Source organism: Durio zibethinus, chromosome 2 (assembly GCF_047325235.1).
Source record: "Durio zibethinus cultivar Kanyao isolate XHJ-2024 chromosome 2, ASM4732523v1, whole genome shotgun sequence".
Taxonomy (NCBI): Eukaryota; Viridiplantae; Streptophyta; class Magnoliopsida; order Malvales; family Malvaceae; genus Durio; species Durio zibethinus.
The window spans coordinates 9797150-9817223 of record NC_143163.1 but is presented as its reverse complement, the minus strand read 5'-3'; the positions used below and the strand labels follow the sequence as shown (position 1 = coordinate 9817223).

Genomic DNA, 20074 nt, shown 5'->3' with positions numbered 1-20074 from the left:
ATATAATTTAATAATAATAATAATAATAATAATAATAACAATAATAGTATGTATTGTATAACTTATAATTTTATAATAATATTAATTAAATAGTGAATTTTTTTATGTGATTTATACTAGATATATAATTAAGCGTTTATCAAATAAAGAAATTATTCTATTTCAATTAAAAAATAGATTCAAATATTAAAAAAAATTCACTATCAATTTTAAAATCTAATAAAAGATTTAAAACAAAATTTACCTCCAAAATATAAGAATATTTCTTACCAATTGTCAAAAATGACATATCCTATTAATTTTAAAATTCTTATATTTCATTATTTAACAAAACAATATTAATATTGAACCAAAATTAATTGAGATATTTTAATATTTAAAAAACACAAAAAAAGCTATTTGCTTTAGGATAAAATACACCTTTAAGTGTAACTGTGTTTTTCAATCTCTTATCATAAGATATTTTTAGAAGTTATTTATATTTAATGGTATTTTAAGAAATCAAGATTTGAGACTAAAATTAATTTTAGTAAATATCCATTATAAATACGTAAATAAACTTCATTGATTATTAAATTAAGACTTTAGTATTTTTATTGCTTCATATCTTTTTCTTAGAACATGTTTATAAATTAATATTTTCTAATTAATAAAATTTGTGTAAATATACACTTTTTACTATAAAATGAAATTACAAAATAATTTATATTATTTAAATAGGTACATGTTAAAATGAAAGTCAATAATGAAAAAAGAAAGCATTATATAATTATCTTATTTCAAAAACAAAAAATTTACAACAACTCCATTTCGAATTAAAATAAAGAATTTAAATTTTTAGTACCAAATAGATAAGAAACAAAACTTGAATGAGTTGAACAATAAGTGATTGTCCAGAAAATTCATAAAATTAAAAATAATGATTTACTACAAAGAACTAAAAAGAGAGCTCGTGAAAAAAGTACAAAGCAAAAAAAAAAAATATATATATATATATATAATTCAATTTGATTGTAACAAAAAATAATTTTTTTAAAATAAAAAAAATGTAAAAAAAATAATGAAAATGATGGCTTAACACTAATATACTTGAAGAAAAAAATTTCTAAATAGAAAAATATTATATATTTAAAATTTTTGTTATATTCTTTTGCTTTCAACCTTCACTGATTATATATTTAAAGATTATATATTATAATTATTTTTTTCCTGGAGCTTTACATTAAAATTTATGTTATATTTACTTTTTAAACTTAAATTTACATTTTCAATTTAATTTAGTATTATAATGATTATTTTAATTTTATTACTATAAAAAATTAAAATTATTTAGTTATATTAATTTAATTTATATTTAATGTATTATCAATCAATAAATATATATTGTTAATGTATTAAATAATATTATTTTATTAAATATTAAATATTAACTTTTAAAATAAATATATAAAAATTAAAATTAAAAAATTACTATTAATTATGTGGTATCATATAATTTATTTTATTAATAAAATAATATCACTAAATTTGTCGACGATGTATAAAATTCACTCACAGGATACTCGAGTATAACTTAATTAACAATTATTATGCAAGTATCACGACTAGTAAATCTTAAAATAAGACTCTGTGGCCTGATTTGTTCTTCGTCAACGCGGAAATGTTTGGTCATAAAAGTGGGAACTGATAGTGAATTTGATTTAATCATGCAAACCATATCCAATGCCTGAGGTATTGCTGCTACTTTAGCCCCATTTCACAGAAGCTGTTTAAACCAAATACTCTTGAAACACTAGCTAGTTCATTTCTGGAAGTAATTCTCTCTAGCTGTACAGTTTGCAATAGTAGCTGTATTTCAAGCCTCCAGGAAAGAAGAAAAGTTCACGTGTTGATACGCTTTAGAGTGATGGTAAGCAGAAAAATTATGTTCCACAGAAGATGAGAAGAACTTGTAGGTGGTCAGTAGTTCACATCCTCTCTGCCATCTTATCTTTCTGTACAATTTTGATATTGTCTTCTCTTAATGGCTGCTCTGCTATAACTGTTATAACATCAAAAAGTGGGCTATTTGATGGACAAACTCTTGTTTCAGCTGGAAATAGATTTGAATTGGGGTTCTTTGGCCCATCCAGAAGCCCTGAAGTGAAGAGATATGTAGGGATATGGTACACCTCCAGTCCACAAACAGTTGTTTGGGTTGCTAATAGAGGAAAACCACTTTCAGATAAAAGTGGAGTTTTATCTATTGCAGATGGCAACCTCAAGCTATCTGATAAGAAAGGGAACCGTTATTGGTCTACAGAGCTTGAGGTCAGACGTTTCAACCTTACGGTAAAGCTGAATGATACTGGTAACTTAATTTTGTTTGATGCACGGTCGACGGTTCCCTTTGTATGGCAAAGCTTTGACCATCCAACAGATACATTTCTTTTTGGCATGAAGATGGATGAAAAGTTAGCTTTAATTTCATGGACCAGTGAAGAAGATCCTGCACCTAGGAATTTCACGTTCCAGCAAGATCTGAAAGGAAAGAATCAGCTTGTAGTCATGGAAAGAAGCATCCCTTACTGGAGATCAAGTGGGGCGGAGTCAGGTAAAATTTTTAAATCGAAGGAAATGCCTTCTTTAATAGTCAACTTCTTGAGTTTTACAGAGAAAAACCCAGAACTTTACAATGATACAAGAATGGTGATAAATTTTACTGGAGATTTACAGTATTGGAAGTTTGACACTGACAAGAAAAATTGGTCCTTGATATGGTGGGAGCCAAAAGATAACTGCAGTAAGTTCAATTTTTGTGGGAACTTTGGCACCTGTAGTCGCAACAATAAGTTACCATGCAAATGTTTGCCAGGTTTCAAACCTAAATTCTTAGATAAATGGAATGCTGGAGATTTTTCGGGTGGTTGCTCCAGAAACGATACATCATGTGGCGACGACTTCTTGAGCTTGAAAAGGATGAAAGTGGAATATTCAGGCTTACCGTACGAGGCTAAGGATGAACAAGACTGCAGAGAGGAATGCCTGCTTGGGTGCCAGTGCCAGGCATATTCAGTTGTCGCTCAAAGAGGGTTCACTAATTCATGTTTGACCTGGAGAGGGGATCTCGAAAATCTTCAGGAGGACCAAGATGATGGCTATGATCTCTACGTCCGTGTCTCGCGGTCTGATATAGGTACTTTACTCTTCACAAAGCACATATATATCAATAGTCATGTTAGCTAATTTAGTAAGGATAGTGTAGAAAATTTGCAAGAATCCGATGCCAATTTTCCCGAGCTTAAAATGAACCTGGGAAATGCATCTCCTAGAATTAGCATTCGAATGCATACTGGGAGTACTAATTTCTTCTTTGGATGATTAAGCAACATATCATTCCAGAAACCAAATTTTCCATGCTGGAACTTTAACAACTAAAATTGGAAAAAAAAAAAAAAAAAAAACTGCTCAAAATACTAACTTGTGTATTGTCAATACCCCAACCAGAGCAAATCTATCTGTTAACACTGTAGCTCGCAACATTCATCAAAATTTCAATCTAATTCTAATATGAAAAGACAACAAAGAATCTCGTCAATCAAATCTTCTGTTTTAGCAAATGCAGCGCAAAGGCCTGCTGCTATTTCTTTCCAACCTGATGTTGCAAATTGCAGCATTCAAAGAGTGCCCTAATGGTTACACAGCAACTGAAGGCAAATCTTCAGAATTTTTAGTTTTTGCCTCTTGCAGGAACAATTTACCAAAGCAACTCTGAAGTAAAAGCTTGATGTAACTATATCTATTCTACTTTGCAGAATCAACAGTTAGAAATTGTGAGACTTGTGGCACGAATTTGGTCCCTTATCCCCTAAGCACTGGACCAAAATGCGGTGATCCAATGTACTCCAGTTTCTATTGTAACAACAATACAGAACAGCTATGCTTCATGGCACCTGGTGGCAATTATAATGTCATTAGTGTCAATCGGGAGGCACAACAATTTGTTATCCGAATACAAGCCGATGAAGCAAATAATTGTGGTGCTATGCATTCGTCAGGAAACAAAAATCTGCAGCTCAGTGAATCATCGGCATTCAGTTTGACCAGCATGTACAGTAGTTATCGAGGCAACTTTACTGCTAATTCTTCACTAATTGGTGTAGTTGAAGTAGAAATTACTTGGAAGCCACCGCTAGAGCCAACCTGTAATTCATCTGTTGACTGCAAAGATTGGCCGCATTCAACTTGCAATAAAAGAGGAAATGGACCAAAAAGGTGCCTTTGTAATGCTAACTTTCGTTGGAATGGCTCAGCTTTAAATTGTACTCAAGGTTAGCAATAAATTTGATGCATAAAATTGTGGTATAGCACTTACCTCTAACAAATGGCAAGTCAGTTTGGTCATGTATCTACCGCTTTTGGAATAAAATTCATTCTGCCTTGCCTTTCAAGAAAACACAAAAAAAAAAAAAAAAAGTTTTGGTCTGTATGCCATCAAGAGTGGTGCCCCTTAAGCACTATTGGTATGACATTCTCTGACCCATTCTTGCAGAAGAGCATTTTAATAAAAACAAGCCACTTCCTCTGATTCTTGGAGTATCTGTGCCAATTGCAATGGGCTTTTTGTGTGCCGTTGTTTCTATCTACATGTGGAGAACAAAGATGGTAAAGAGGCGAGGTAAGTGTGGTGCATCTTTTACTGACTTCCACCAACTTACTGGATCAACATAAAAGTAATACTTATGGGATTTTATATATAGTTAGTTTTTAACAAAAAGTATTGTTGTATCCTCCTAAATGTTTGTTTCTTTTGAATTCAGCAAAACAAAGAAAAGCTGCTCTTCATCGGTATGACACTGAGAGAGGTGTTAAAGAGTTAATGGAGTCGAGCCATTTCGAAGAAAAGGATGGGACGGGCATAGACGTACCTTTCTTTGAATTTGAAAGCATACTAGCTGCAACAGACAATTTCTCAGAAGAAAACAAACTTGGAAAAGGAGGGTTTGGGCCGGTTTACAAGGTATAGTTTGCGAGACTTTCAGAAATTGATGTCATTTATTCTTGGTGGTTCTATTATCTTACAAAGGCTATGATCCCAGGGTAAGTTTCCAGGAGGTCAAGAAATTGCTGTAAAGAGGCTCTCAAGTGTTTCGGGACAGGGCTTGGAGGAATTCAAAAATGAGGTTGTGTTGATTGCTAAACTTCAACACAGGAATCTCGTGAGGCTATTGGGCTACTGCATAAGAGGAGAGGAAAAGATTCTACTCTATGAATATATGCCCAACAAAAGTTTAGACTCGTTGATATTTGGTTAGCCGCTGAAACCTTAACTGTTATCTTATTTGATCCTGATTGACTTTTTTTTATTTTACTAATTTTGAGAAACCAAAATGAAAGAAAAATAAATCTTATAGGGTGACTGATATTTGTTATGGTCTTCCATGAGGAATTATAAAGATGAATCATTTAGCCAACAATTGGACTGGGAGACACGCTTCAACATCATCATAGGAATTGCTAGAGGATTGCTTTATCTTCACCAGGATTCCAGGTTGAGAATCATTCACAGAGATTTGAAAACTAGCAACATACTACTAGATGCAGAGATGAATCCAAAAATATCCGATTTTGGCCTTGCAAGGATGATCCAAGGAAAACAAACTGAAGGAAACACAATTAGAGTAGTTGGAACATAGTGAGTTGCAAATTTTCTTATTTATTGCAGCATGGAATTAATTTCTACTTTCCGGCTATGCTTTCAACCAAGAACTTTATACCAAAAAAATATATATATATATATGAAGGTAATGCACTTCTAAGGTCAAATCATAATGATTGTTCTAAAATGCAGTGGGTATATGGCGCCAGAATATGCATTAGATGGACTTTTCTCAGTAAAATCTGATGTTTTTAGCTTTGGCGTCATCATGCTTGAGATCATTAGCGGAAAAAAGAACATGAGATTTTATCAGGAGGAACATGCCCCAAGCCTAATTGGTTATGTAAGAATAGATGAATTTTTCTGGTGTAAATTTAGTCCTTTATCAATACTTTCCTTCTCCATATATACCAACTGCAATTTTAACTTTTGTTGCAGGCATGGAGATTGTGGCAAGAAGGTAAGGCATTGGATTTAATGGAGGAGACAGTGCGGTCAAGTTGCAATGCAAGTGAGTTTTTGAGGTGTGTCCACGTTGGACTGTTATGCGTGCAAGAAGATTCCAACGATCGCCCCACCATGTCCAATGTTGTTATCTTACTGGGTAGCGAAATGGCGAGCCTTCCTATTCCTAAACAGCCAGCCTTTCTGACGAGGAAAACCCTTTCTAGCACAGCTTCTACCTCCAGTAAAGCTGAAATTAATACTGAGATCACTGCTACTCTGGAAGAAGGCCGATAATTCTGAAGGCTGTCGTGAATATGTTATTTATATTGTTATTATTATTATTCCTCATGAGTCATGATCATGAATATTTTCCTCCATTGTTAATCTTGTTCTCAAATGTCTTTATACTCGTTTAATTTTTCTTTTTTGTTGTATGTTGTTTTGAGCTTGCAAAACTGTTTACTAAAATTAAAATTTTAATATTTTATCAATAGATGACACGCCTAAACAAAATAAAAATCCCCCAGACATTTGAAAGAGTAAGATTCTCAATTATTTTTTAGTTCAAATTGGTGTTCAATAGTACAAGTTCATGTAACCTTTTTCTTTTATACTAGTCTATGTTACACGTGCTTGTGCTATGGGACAGGAGCTTAAACCTAGCATCTGTGTGGCTTTAGCCAAGAAATTACTATTCATGTGTCTAAGTCGGTCTTTTCTTCGACTTTGTGCTAAATACTTGTGCTATGCACTCTATTGGCTCTGTAGGAGTTCTAAGAAAGCTAAGAGTTTATGAGAAAACTATGAAGGAAAGCAATAAAGCAATTATACTTCTATTTATGTGATGTTATATACAATTGGCCAATGTCCTACAAAGACTCTCTTATGTCTATCCTCAAGTCTCGTAAGTATGGCTTCTTACTATGATTTGTTGGTTCTTACTTGTGTTGTCTATGTATCTTGTTTAAATGGGGGAAGGGCTTGTCTATTTATACTTGAACCTCTCTAGCATATGAGGTTCATATAAATCCAAGTAAGTGGCCATCATAGGCCTTGTAGACCATTTCATGGTTCTTAGATACCATCTAGGTTGGTTAAGGATTTTATAGAATCTAGCTGGTTTCAGGCTCCCTACTGAGCCTTGCGTCAAGAAGGATTAAGGTACTTTTGTTGAGTGCCCATGTCTAATGGATTCCAGAACCTTCTCCGTTTGCAGCTAGGCTCTTTCAGAGTCTTCTTTGTCCGAGCACTATAGTACTCGCTATTGTTCTTGCGCCTGGCTCTTCTAAAACCTTCTATGCTAGCGCATTTTACCTGCCTCCGAGCTTCTCTAAACCCTTTTGTCCTCGCGTGCTTGGTTTATCTTTAGGCTACTTTAGACTCTTTTATGCTTGAATATCCGTGCCAATTTTTTGTGTTATTCTAGAACCTTCCAACGAGCAATCCTCGTACCTGACGTTAGGCTGCTCACCTCAGTTATACTCCCACACCCTAGCTTTGGTTTTGTCCACACACTTGGATCTTGCATGTACTTTTAAGACTTTGGTCTCGATCCTTCCCTGTCATTTGCTTGCACCAACTTAAACAAGTTATGTCTCATGTCCCTTTTGGCTTAGGGCTTGCGCACAATTCGTGACACTTGCATGTGGATGATTAGCACATAAATATTGAAGAATTTTATATTAGAATTTTATTTTTTTAGTAATAATGAACAAAGCAAATTATATAGATAATTGTTACATTAATCATTAAACTATGTTTAGTTTTTTAATTAGTTCCATGCCATGCAATATATATGTTCACGCAAGATCAGCATATTGACCCATGCGTGAATATATTTTCTCTTTTGAACATATGCAATAACTGTATATATTTTCCTTGAGTTTCAATGACATTCAAAAATAATAACAACAAATAAAAAAATTTATCAAAACAATTTTTATTGAACAAATAATTAAAATTAATTTGATTGTTTTGCATCCTTAGCTTATTAATAAAATAATATGTTATTAAATTTTGTGGATGGTCAATGTCATTGGATCAATATTTAATAATTGTGTTTTCATGGAAAGCACTAAAGTAAAATAAATTATAAATTGCAATATTATAAGTCATTATTTCAATTTGGCAATCAATTATAAATGATTTATTAAGTAATTTTTTATATCAAATCTTGATTCATTAAAAATATGTACATGCACATGTGAATACAAATAGTAAATATCATTAACTTTAATTTTTTGACTATACCATTATTGTTCATGGCCATGTGGAATATAAAAATGATATAGCAATGTAGGGGAATACTTTTGATTTGCTCATTCCATTATTTTAGTGGTTTGAACATCTCGTAAGAAATTTGCAGTTTTTATTAAAGAATTACAATTTATATAGGGATGAAAAAATAAAAAAAATAAGATCGAATATGATTAAAGGATCTATAATAAAGATATAAAATAAAACATCTTTGAAAATGAATAAATAAATAAACTAATTTTAATAAAGGAAAAAAATATTTTTATCAAATAGCTTAAAATTGACATAAAGTTAAGATACAGTTGACAAATTTGATCAGATGCCTGTGTTTGATGCTGAAGCTGATGGTCACTTTTTATGAAATTAATTATCTTATTATATTTGGTGGTAATAATTTAATTTTGGTTAATATATCCATTAAAAACTAAACTAACAAGATCTCACTAATTTAAATCCATATCAAGTTGTAAAATCTATACTAACGAAAAATTAAAATAATTTTCATGTGTGTGCAATTTCATAGGGTTAATATTTTATGTCAGATACTATTAATAAAAATCACATGTTAATGTTGACTTTAAGGTTTTTTATTTTTATTTTTTATATATACATAAAAATGAATGTTTAATTTCTTATGATAATTATTAAACATAATAGAAATCTCATAAAAATTAAAATAAACATTGCGATGTAAAAAACTTACAAAGTTAACATTGGTATATAATTTACAAAAATAATTTTTTTTTTAAAATATAAAATTTAATATGCATCATTTCTCCATTAACAAGTTTTTTAATAATAAAATAATAAACGAAGTACAATAATAATAACGTATTTAAAAGCAATAGAGAAATTGAGAACCTAACAAATTACTAGGAAAGAGTTAAATAATGTCATGTAATATTGGAATATGCCTATAAATTTCTTTAGATATCATTAACAATTATATTCAAAATTAAAATGTTAGTTTTTTGAATTTGATGGAATCGTGTCGTGTGAAATTAGAAGCGAAGTTACTATTATTCAGCAAAAGAAAAACAAAATAAAAAACAATCCTAAGAGGAGCTTGTAGTAGATATGAATGAAATGCAGGCCTGAAGAGATCCAAGAATGAGAGAGAAGTGCGCTTGGCTCAAGATGAGTTGAGGGGAGAGATTCAGACGGCCCATAAAATGTAAATTGGACTCTTTGGGGTTGGGGATTATTGGGAAGCCTAGCAAACAGGCAATCGACAGTCGAGATGATCCGTCACTTCGAAGTAAGCGTTGCATCACGCGCAATCAATGGGCCGTTGACTCTTTACTTTTAAGCCGAATGGTAACTGAGCAAAATAAAAAGGTTGGGAGCGAAAATCTTGTTGATATTGCTGCTTACGATTTAGGAAGCGGATTAATTCAATAAATGAAAAGAACACCACGTGATGATCAAGATTTTTCTTCCATTTCGCTTTTAACATAATCCATGTTATCTTCCGAAAAGCAATTAGACATATCATCGGTGCAATGCATGACATTATCATCTAAATTAAGGTGTTTGTTGCTATAGTCTCTGACTTGTTTCGAGTTTTTTATAATTGGTTGCCCAAGCCTTTTGAGTATATCATGGTCCTCAGTTTCCGGATGTCTTTTAAGTTCCTCAAAGCATCAGATCTGTGTTTTGCTTCAAGTGGATGAAAGCCAAAGTACTATAATTAAAAACATTCATCTTAAAAGGAATTGGCGGAGCTTTCTTTCCCTAGGATTATTTGCTACCTGGAAATTAGAAAAGCGTAAGGCCAATCGGTACGTCAAACTTTTCCTTTCTCCAAATTTCCATATCACGAGGGAAATTTCAATTTTTATATGACTCTGTCGCTATTAGCTTTAGTTTAGTCATTCAACTCGCGACAATACTTCGCCATCATCTTCCACAGTCGATCCATGGATAGTATTAGCATCTGACCAAGCTGCCTTGTGGTTGTGGGGGCTTTTTCGATGACGGAAACAAAAGCAGAGCACTTTTGCATAGAGAAGAGAATATAAAAATTTCTGCAGAACCTGCGGAAACAGGTGACCGCTAAGCCAATGAATGCCTCCTAGTTTTTGATCTTCCATAACAATCATAAGTAAGAGAAGTAAGATCAAAGAAAAATCATTACTACATTAATTGTTTGGTAAGGCAGATGCTACCCACATTATTTTTGTACACATTTCTGCTTTGCAGTTCTATTTTATGTTCTCCTGCTAAAGAGACCATAGCAGTAAATGGTTCGATCAGTGATGGTGGAGATAGGATGATTTCACCAGGAAAAAGGTTTGAACTTGGATTTTTTCACTCCTAATGAAAGCTCCAACTATAGGAGATACGTGGGGATATGGTATTACGGTTCAAATCCGCAAATAGTTGTATGGGTTGCCAATAGAGACAAGCCACTTTTGGATGATCGTGGATTCCTTATTGTTGGAGTGGATGGCAACTTCAAGGTGCTGGATGGAAGCGGGAAATCTTTCTGGTCAACGAATCTTGAAGCAGTGTCTTCTGGATATAGAAAAGCCAGGTTGACGGATGCTGGGAACCTGGTGCTGAGCAATGAAGAACAAGAAAACCACTCAGCAGACGTTATCTGGCAGAGTTTTGATAATCCAACTGATACATTTCTTCCAGGCATGAGAATGGATGGAGACATGATACTAACTTCTTGGAAAAGTTATGATGATCCAGCTCCGGGGAATTTCACATTTCAGATAGACCATGAAAGAGTTAACCGATTCATCATTTGGAAAAGAACAGCAAGGTATCGGAAAAGTGGTGCTTCGGGTAAATTCATTGGTCCTGAGGGATGCCTTCAGCCATGCCATCAGCAATTTCTTTCATTTTGTCAAATTTTACCTCAGTTATACTCCATAACGAGTCCATGCCTCATCTTACTTCATCATTATACAGTGATACAAGGTTGATTATCAGTTTCTTCGATCAAATTCAGTATTTTCAGTGGGATTCTGAGAAGATCTGGGCCTTGATTTGGGCAGAGCCCCGAGATAAATGCAGTGTCTATAATGCATGCAGAAATTTCGGTAGCTACAACAGCAACAATGACTTGATGTGCAACTGTTTACCTCGCTTTGCACCTAGTTCACCAGAAAATTGGAATACCTGGATGCACTAGAAAGTCAAGGATATGCAACAAGAACGATGAGAGTGACACATTCTTGAGTTTGAATATGATGGAAGTGGGGAATCCAAACTCGCAGTTTAATGCTCAGAATGAAATGGAATGCAAATTACAGTGCCTTAACAACTACCAGTGCCAGGCTTATTCTTATGAAGAACCTGATATTGTTCCACAGGGTGGTAGCAGCTTGCTGCATGCTGGATATGGTTGGAAGGTCTCAACAATATCCAGGAGGAGTATGTAGGTGGCCGCAACCTTAATGTCCGGTTGGCAGTTTCTGATGTAGGTACAACCCTTTCCCTTCTGAAAATTGCTTGATTTTATGATTCTCGAAAAGTTAATGATCAATTTTGCTTCATGACAATCCTCTTTCTAAGTCAAATGTGAACTATAGATAAGGTATGTCTTTATATATCCTATAGAATGAGAAATCTACAGAAGCCTATGCGGCCATACTAAACTAATTTTTCAAACTTGTAATGGTTTGAACCTAAACCTGTTTGAATAACGTTTGCCCATTTAGGCAATTTGAGTTCCTGCTTTAAGAAAATTCCTTATTTTCTGATTCTACTGCCATGCTTCTTTTCTCAGAGATATGGCCTGAAAACTTCTATGACTACTTATTAAATGATAGTTGACTATATAATGAACATTATGTTTTCTGTCTATTTTGGTAGTTGCCTAAAAATGCAATCCCTGAGAAACTATGTAGATGACTTTAGGAGAGGAAAAAGTTTTTTTTTTTTTCTTCATTGTGTTTGGTACGAAGGATAGAAAATACAGAAAAAGAAAGAAGTTAAGGGTAAAGTTGTAAATAAATTTGTTAATTTAATTTAAATGAGTGTTTTCCTTTCACATTTGAAAGGTTTGCGTTTGAAGGAAAGGAATATGTAAATCCACCCATTTTGCTTCCCTCCCCTTATTTCTCTCCTACCAAACCAGGGAAATGGCGAAAAGAAAGTAGTTTTTCCTTCCACTCTCTTTCCCTCCTACCAAACACAGTGTAAAAGTTATTCTGTTTGCATCAGAGAATTTTATTGTGTCTATTGTGTGCTACCTGTCTGGACTTACAGGCTAGTTGTATGAGGTTCAAAAGTCATGTTCCCCATTTTAAATCATTTCCCAATGAGAAATGACAAAGAGCTCATCATCTGAATTTGAAGTCATTTTATGACTGCAGAATCAACCAGAAGAAGTTTTGAGACTTGTGGCACAAACCTGATTCCCTATCCACTGAGCACTGGACCAAAGTGTGGTGATGCCATGTACCTCAGTTTTCACTGCAACATCTCTTCAGGGGAAGTTACCTTTGATGTGCCCAGTGGCACCTATAGAGTGACAAGCATAAATTCAGAAACACGGAAATTTACCATTCAAACCAACGATGCAAATGATTGTAAGGCTGGAAATTCAGGTGACAATTTCTTTCAGTTCAAGCAGCCATCGCCATTTCATGTTACTAGCAGGTGCAATGCAGATGAAGTAGAGATAGGCTGGGTCCGCTGGGATCCTCCATTGAAGCCAACCTGCTCTTCAACTACAGATTGCAAAGATTGGCCAATATTCAACTTGTAATGTAACAAGAGATGGAAAGAAGAGGTGCCTTTACAGTACAAACTTTCGATGGGATAACTTGAGTCTGAATTGCACTGAAGGTAGAATGATATAACTAACTAACTAATTGGATACCATTATTTGCTTCATAGAAGTTCATTATAATTTCTTGATAATGAATAAATTAAATCAGTCATGCTGAGGGAAATGATATTGCAATGGCATTTTTGTTAATTGCCAATAATATAGTGGAAGGGATAAGACCATAAAGAGTAATAAAATTGGCTGCATATTCTCCTATGTAGAGTCAATCTACTAAGTATATGTTTACTAATAAAGCTCAGGCAACAACTGTGAATTTTGATGCAAATAACTTTCGTTTATCAAAGCATAAGTATCATCTAGTATCACTTTCTGAATTTGCTTGCCAAAGAAGCAGAGACTGAATTTACATACATGTAACTTACAAGTCTATATGTTAAAAGGGTCCTTCTTTACTCCAGCAGACAGTGGCTATGGAGAAAAGAGATACAAGTCTTCAACCAGAAAGATGGCTTTATCTCTGATCCTTGTAATATTAGCGCGGTTGTTCTAACCATTTTGTCAAGCACAATCGTTTATGTTTACTTGCAGAGGAGAAAACTGGCCGAGGGAGAAGGTAATTGGCTACTCTTTTTTTTTTTGTTTTTTTTTTTTCAGAAATGAATCTCAAAATTTGGGGGTTGTTCCATTTGGTTGCAAGAAGTAATATCTGAAATATAGGGATATGGGGAAGCATTCAAAGAAAGTCTGCACTTCACTTGTATGACAGTGAGAGACATGTCAAAGACCTGATTGATTCAGGACGGTTTAAAGAAGATAAGAGGTACCATTTTTTCATTTAGAAAGTATTCTAGCAGTAGCAAAAAACTTCTCAAATGCAAACAAGCTGGGGCAAGGGGGATTTGGGCCTGTTCACAAGGTAATATGCTTTTATTCTACTACTTATAATTCGTCTTTCTAATTTTGTTTGGTTAAAAATGGATGCTGAAAACGGGAAGCTACTGCCAGGGTAAGTTTCCAGGAGGGCATGAAATTGCTGTAAAGAGGCTTTCAAGTGGTTCAGGACAAGGCTTAGAGGAATTCAAAAATGAGGTCGTGCTGATTGCAAGACTTGAACATCGAAATCTTGTCAGACTTTTGGGCTATTGTGTTTCAGGAGATGAAAAGATGCTACTCTATGAGTATAAGCCTAACAAAAGCTTAGATTCCTTCATATTTAGTGAGTCTCTACAAAACTGTCAAACGTGTAATGTCACATACTATCTTCACATTGATTTCATAGAAACTGAGCAGCCACTAAAGATGTGTTCTTGAATGGAAAAGAAAACCTTACAAGATCGGAAGCAATTCGTTCTGCTGGACTGGGATATGCGATACCGCGTCATTTTGGGAATTGCTCGAGGCCTTCTATATCTCCACCAAGATTCAAGGCTGAGAATAATTCACAGAGATCTGAAAACGAGCAACATTCTACAAGATGAGGAGATGAATCCCAAAATTTCTGACTTTGGCTTGGCCAGGATTTTTGGAGGCAAAGAAACTACTGCAAACACAAACAGAGTAGTTGGCACTTAGTAAGTTTTACTTGAATGGTTGAATCATATAACCGGATTATATTGGTAAATAGTTTTAATCTCTTAATTTGGATGATGCAGTGGCTACATGTCCCGAGTATGCACTAGACGGACTTTTCTCATTCAAATCAGATGTTTTTAGCTTTGGTGTTGTTGTAATTGAGATCATCACCGGGAAGAGGAACACCGGATTTTACCAGCCTGAACAGTCTTTGAGCCTTCTGGGCTACGTAAGTTATGTTCCGTCCTTTTAACACACTCATCTTATTCTCCACTTAATGCCGATTTGCGTTGTACAACACTGTTCCCAGGCTTGGCATTTGTGGAAAACAGACAGGGCAATAGATTTGTTGGACCACTGTGTGAGAGTTGCAAAGCAAACGAACTTCCAAAGTGTCTAAATGTCGGGCTATTGTGCGTACAAGAAGACCCCAACGATCGTCCCCACCATGCCACAGGTAGTTTTCATGCTTGGCAGCGAAACTGCATCTCTTCCAGCTCCAAAACAACCGGCATTTGTAGTCAGGCGATGCCCTTCTAGCAGAGCTTCTTCATCTAGTAAACCAGAGACATTTTCCCAAAATGAGTTAACCGTTACTTTGGAATATGGTAGATAGTATAACTACAAGTATAAAAAAACAATTTTTATATTTACTATTTGCTTTTGTTTTTTTTTTTTTTGTCCCCTATGTTCTAACTGTATATCATTTGACACTTCAGACTGCTTGGGTTTTGCAATTATTGTGTTTAATTTTGTTTGAGCATAATCTGCAATTGGCAGTTACTGCTCAAGAATTGCCTACTTTTTTGAAGATTACCTTAATTCTAACCTTAAAACATCATTTATGATGCCAGCCAAACAATGTATCCCTGATGGTCTGCCAACTGACATGGAAACCTATTGAATGATATCTTAACAACGAAAAAGAAAATCAAGATTACGAGCTAGGGACGCCAACAGCCCCCCTCTTAAGAGTTGGATGATCTCACTCCCTGATTTGAGTGCTTCTGGACTCTGGGCTTGTGACATAAAATTTCAAAGAGAAGAAAAAAAAAGCAGAGAATCAGAAAGACCAATACTTCTAATAGGCCATTAGATTGCGGTTGCGATCAGCCCTTTCAATCATCGTGGAAACTTGACCATGCTTTACTAGGAAACTTTCAAAAGCTCAGGCCAACTGAAATTGCATCTCCATTTGATGGCTATATCTCACATCAATAACAAAAGAACCAATTTCAAATTTTCAATCTCCATGCCCCAAATTCATTGTAAAAAAAAAAAAAAAAAAACAAATTGTTCAAATTCAAGCATTATTAGATATCTTTCTTTGATTTGTGAGCGTGGGTTTATGTTGAATATTTTGTACAAGAAATACGTATTGAATTAACGCCCATTGGGGTTTGGAACTTGGAAATTCTAGCACCACAAGTCCATAACTTGGGCTTGGAATGAAGCTGAGTGATATTGCAGGCTGGGCTCCAAGGCACACAACCCCCTAATTAGTCAATTCGTTCATTTCTCGAGAAGCTCACCGCTAGCAACAATTTCTTTCCACCCACTGTATAGATCGTAAATAAGAAGTTATTTGCTGGCATCCGTCGTATTTTTAGTCTTAAGGAGAGCATTGAAAATTAGAACCGAAAAGAATCATATTCAGGAGATATTTAGTTTGAGAAAATATTTTTTATATTTATTTTTAAAAAATCATTTTTATTTTTGCTTTTTTAATTTAAAAATCGTGTTTATTTTAAGAAAATGAATAATTATCTTCAAAAATGAAAGTAACAATGAATATTGATGAAAGATGATAGTTATTTGTGTAAATGAAAACTAAAAGTTTAAAGATTAGAGTCTAACAAGATTCTTGATGTTAAATTCATTTTTTATTTTATTGCTTTCAAAACTTTCATGCTTCTAATAAAAAAAATTGGTAAATTACTTTTCTCGTTTTAAAGTGAATATTGTTTTGATTTTTAAATTTTAAAAATTAATTTTTTGATCCATATGTTTTAATAGTTGTAACTAAATGATCTTTTTGTAAGTCAAATCGTTACTTGAAACCAAAGGATAAAAGGAAAGTTACAACGACAGATAATGGATCGATAACATTATAAGTTTGTGGTTAAAAGATACAATAATTATAAAGGAAATAAAAGTTTGATGACATTTATTTTTTTAGATATTAATTTTTATGTATTTTTATTGTTTTTTTTTTTTTTTGTGATGTTGACTTTTAGATTAATTGATGTTTTAACTTTTTTAAGAAAAAATTTTGCTGAGTTTAAAATTAAATTTATCCATATATTGAACCATTAATAAAATTTATAAGTTCAGCTCAATTTAAATCAAGTTTTGAACATGATTTTTAAAATCTAAACTCATTTCGATCAAATTATTATTTTATACATAAAATGTTTTTATTTAATTTGTAATTTAAAATATATTTTAAAAAATTAAAATATTAAAAAATATATTTTAATATTTTAATATATAAATTTTTAATAATAAAATGGGCCTATTCAGGTGGGGTTTTTAATTGACGAGTTAAATTGAATTTTGAATGAGATTTTGTAAGTGTCATTCAAATTTGGCTCAACTTATTAAAATTTTTAACTGCAATCCAAATAATTAAATTTGTTAATTTTTATTAATAAGTGATAATATGAAATTTTATAATATTTTATTAAAAATTGCATACTAATATTTTATAACTAAGAAAAAAACTTGATTTTTGAAGAAATATTTTAAAATAAATGATAAATACACGATGATGTATTTTATAATAATTTATAATCTAATTATGTGTTTTAAACAAATAATAAATAAATTTGAAGAAAATAGTAATTTGTATTTTAAATATACAAATTCTTTTTTTATGCTAAAACTTAATCAAAAAATTATTTACTAAAAAAATTTAAGAATAAAAATATAATTTTATTTTTTATATAATGATCAAATTTACTAATATTAAGTAAAAAAGTTTTATAGTCATCTTGTTTTGTATTTTAACATTTAATGGTTTAACTAACAAGTTTGTTGATGAAAGGATTGTTTCATTAGGACCATCTAAATATAAAGATCAATATATTATTTTTTAAAATTTAGGGACCAAAGTAATCCTCACTTCAAACTTTAAAAGCGTTGAAAGTAATTTATCCAAAAAAGTTTAATGTTTTCAAATATTGTAAATAGTGTTATTTTCATATATTTTAAATGATTATAGTTTCAAATTGTTAAAGATAAAATTATTTTTTCACCTAAATATGATTATTTTTATATTTACTAGATTGTTGTCCCGATAATTTCTTTTATAAATTTTAATTTTTATGTTAAAGACAATTTTCATTCGGTTTAAGTTTTTGATTTATATGTTTATTTTTTTAATTTAAAATGATCAAAAATAAATTTTAATTGGTAAAACTAAAATTTTTATTTTATTGACAAATCACTTCATATGTATTTACATTTCATAATAATAGAATGACAAAAACATAATATATAATTTTAAAAGGATACAATTATTTAAAATTTTGATAACTTTTAGAGTTTAAACAAGTTTTTTTTTTTTTCACTTAATATCATGTTTTTAAAGAAGTGTCTTTTTTTTTTTTTTTCCTAAAAAGTGCAAATGGCTTCTAGAAGACCAGCTGGTCGAGGGGTTGTCTCTTAAATATCAACTTTTTTTGGGTCATTTCAACAGGTTTATCTCTCTCTCTAAACCGGTCTCCTTTTCTCTAAAATAAAAAAATCTCTGCTAAAAAAATCGAATGAAGCTCGGATCCCAATCGGATTCCGCCATGCTATGTCGAAAACTTTAAAAGCAACCTAGTTTTCGACTATCAATTGTCCAAAACCTAAACCTTTTCCAGATCTCATCCACCAACCATAGTTTGGCTACAGGTAAACTCTTTCGGCTCAACGACAATAAAAAAAATCTAAAAAAATCTCAAAAACTTCTCTGCAATCTTTCTTTTAATTTTTCTACCTTGTTTTTCCAAAAAAATTGTCTTCATTTTCCTAGATCTGGACTTGAATCCCTCTGATTAAAAAGCCCAAAAATCCTACCTCCACTAACTTATATACTTCTTACCCCAATATGTTTACATCCACCATATGACTTCAGATATATATAAAGGTATTGCATTCAAATATTTTTATTTGTGTAAAGAATCAATATTTTTAATCTTTATTATTTATTATTTATACAGATCTAAGGCCATATGATGTTGTTGTCGACAACTTCACCTAATTCTTTTATGCCATCTTAGATCTTATTTGAGTTGTTGGAACTTTTGTTTATGCCTGTATATTAGATTTGTGCAATGCTTTGTTAAGGGGCAAAATGGAAATTTTGGTACAATTTGTAATATTAAACAATGAGTAAGGTTAAAATATTTATTTCATAATAATAGATCGTGGTCAGATAAACGCTCCCTTAGTGTGTATAGGTGTAAAAAACTTGTTGCGTTTTTTTTAATCTACAGTAATAGATATTCTTTTAACCTATAGTAGTATAGATATGAAAAAACTTACTAAGTAATAATAATAATAATAATAATAATAATAAAAATAATACTTCGATGTAATCATATGAATGTCACTTCTAAATAAATATGAATTTTAAATGTGTATTTTATATTACGGTTGGATAACTAGTTTAAATGGTCTAGAAACAAAATGGATCATCCAAGTTTATTTAGGCATACTTGCAATTACAACATAAAAAATAGAGTTAATAATACTCATAATTCTTAGACCCAACTTCTATTTTGATCTTAACTTTTAAAAATTTTTAATTAGATCTCTAATTATTTAAAATTATCTTATCTTGGTTTTTTTGTCGATGGAATCTTTTAAATTGATAGTAAATGTCAACTAATGCCATGTGATGATGTCAATTGACATGTCAAATGATATTAAATAATTTTATTTTTTTTTCAAATAAATTTTATAAAAAATAAAAAATTAAAAAATTAAAGAAAAAAATTAATTTTTTATATATTTCAAATATATATTATAAAATATTATGATTTAAAATATTTTAAATTTTTTTATGATCTGATTTATTAATAAAAATTTTTAATTAAAAATAGATTTTTAAAAATTAAAATTAAATTAAAATTATCAATATATTTTTTAAAATTAAAATAATTTTAAAAAATTAAATAAAAATTTGTTTATCGATTTAAAAATGAAATAAAAACTATATATCTTTTAAAATATTATGTAAAAAATTTCTAAATCATTGTAAAAAATAGATTTATTAATGTATTCAAAATTCATATAAAACCAAAATATCAATTAAAACATTTATTTTTTCTCTTTTATAAAACATATTTTATAAAAGATATTTAAATAAAATATATTTAATATTTTAAAAAAATTTAAATAGAAAATAATATTTTTATTAT

At 31.6% G+C, this 20074-nt stretch overlaps 1 protein-coding gene and 1 pseudogene across 4 annotated transcripts; both read left to right on the top strand.

Annotated features, from left to right (window-relative positions):
• The first annotated feature begins 1653 nt into the window (after nt 1-1653).
• LOC111309250 (G-type lectin S-receptor-like serine/threonine-protein kinase At4g03230) lies at nt 1654-6578 on the top strand. 3 transcript variants are annotated; one of them, XM_089749732.1, is made up of 9 exons: nt 1712-1958; nt 2093-3175; nt 3795-4310; nt 4532-4657; nt 4800-4999; nt 5079-5289; nt 5437-5674; nt 5831-5981; nt 6077-6578. In XM_089749732.1, the coding sequence occupies exons 2-9, from the start codon at nt 2437-2439 to the stop codon at nt 6377-6379; spliced, it is 2484 nt and encodes an 827-aa protein (XP_089605858.1). In that variant the 5' UTR covers nt 1712-1958; nt 2093-2436; the 3' UTR covers nt 6380-6578. The 3 variants fall into 3 exon arrangements, with proteins under 3 accessions (XP_089605850.1, XP_089605854.1, XP_089605858.1); XM_089749724.1 differs by having other exon boundaries at nt 1654-3175; XM_089749728.1 differs by lacking the exon at nt 5831-5981 and having other exon boundaries at nt 1654-3175; nt 6077-6217.
• A 3364-nt stretch (nt 6579-9942) lies between these two features.
• LOC111308115 (G-type lectin S-receptor-like serine/threonine-protein kinase At4g03230) lies at nt 9943-16003 on the top strand (annotated as a pseudogene). The gene is made up of 9 exons (XR_016332277.1): nt 9943-10006; nt 10447-11778; nt 12673-13147; nt 13553-13704; nt 13809-14007; nt 14097-14307; nt 14425-14662; nt 14744-14892; nt 14974-16003. The product of XR_016332277.1 is annotated as a G-type lectin S-receptor-like serine/threonine-protein kinase At4g03230 (transcript).
• Nucleotides 16004-20074: the final 4071 nt, after the last annotated feature.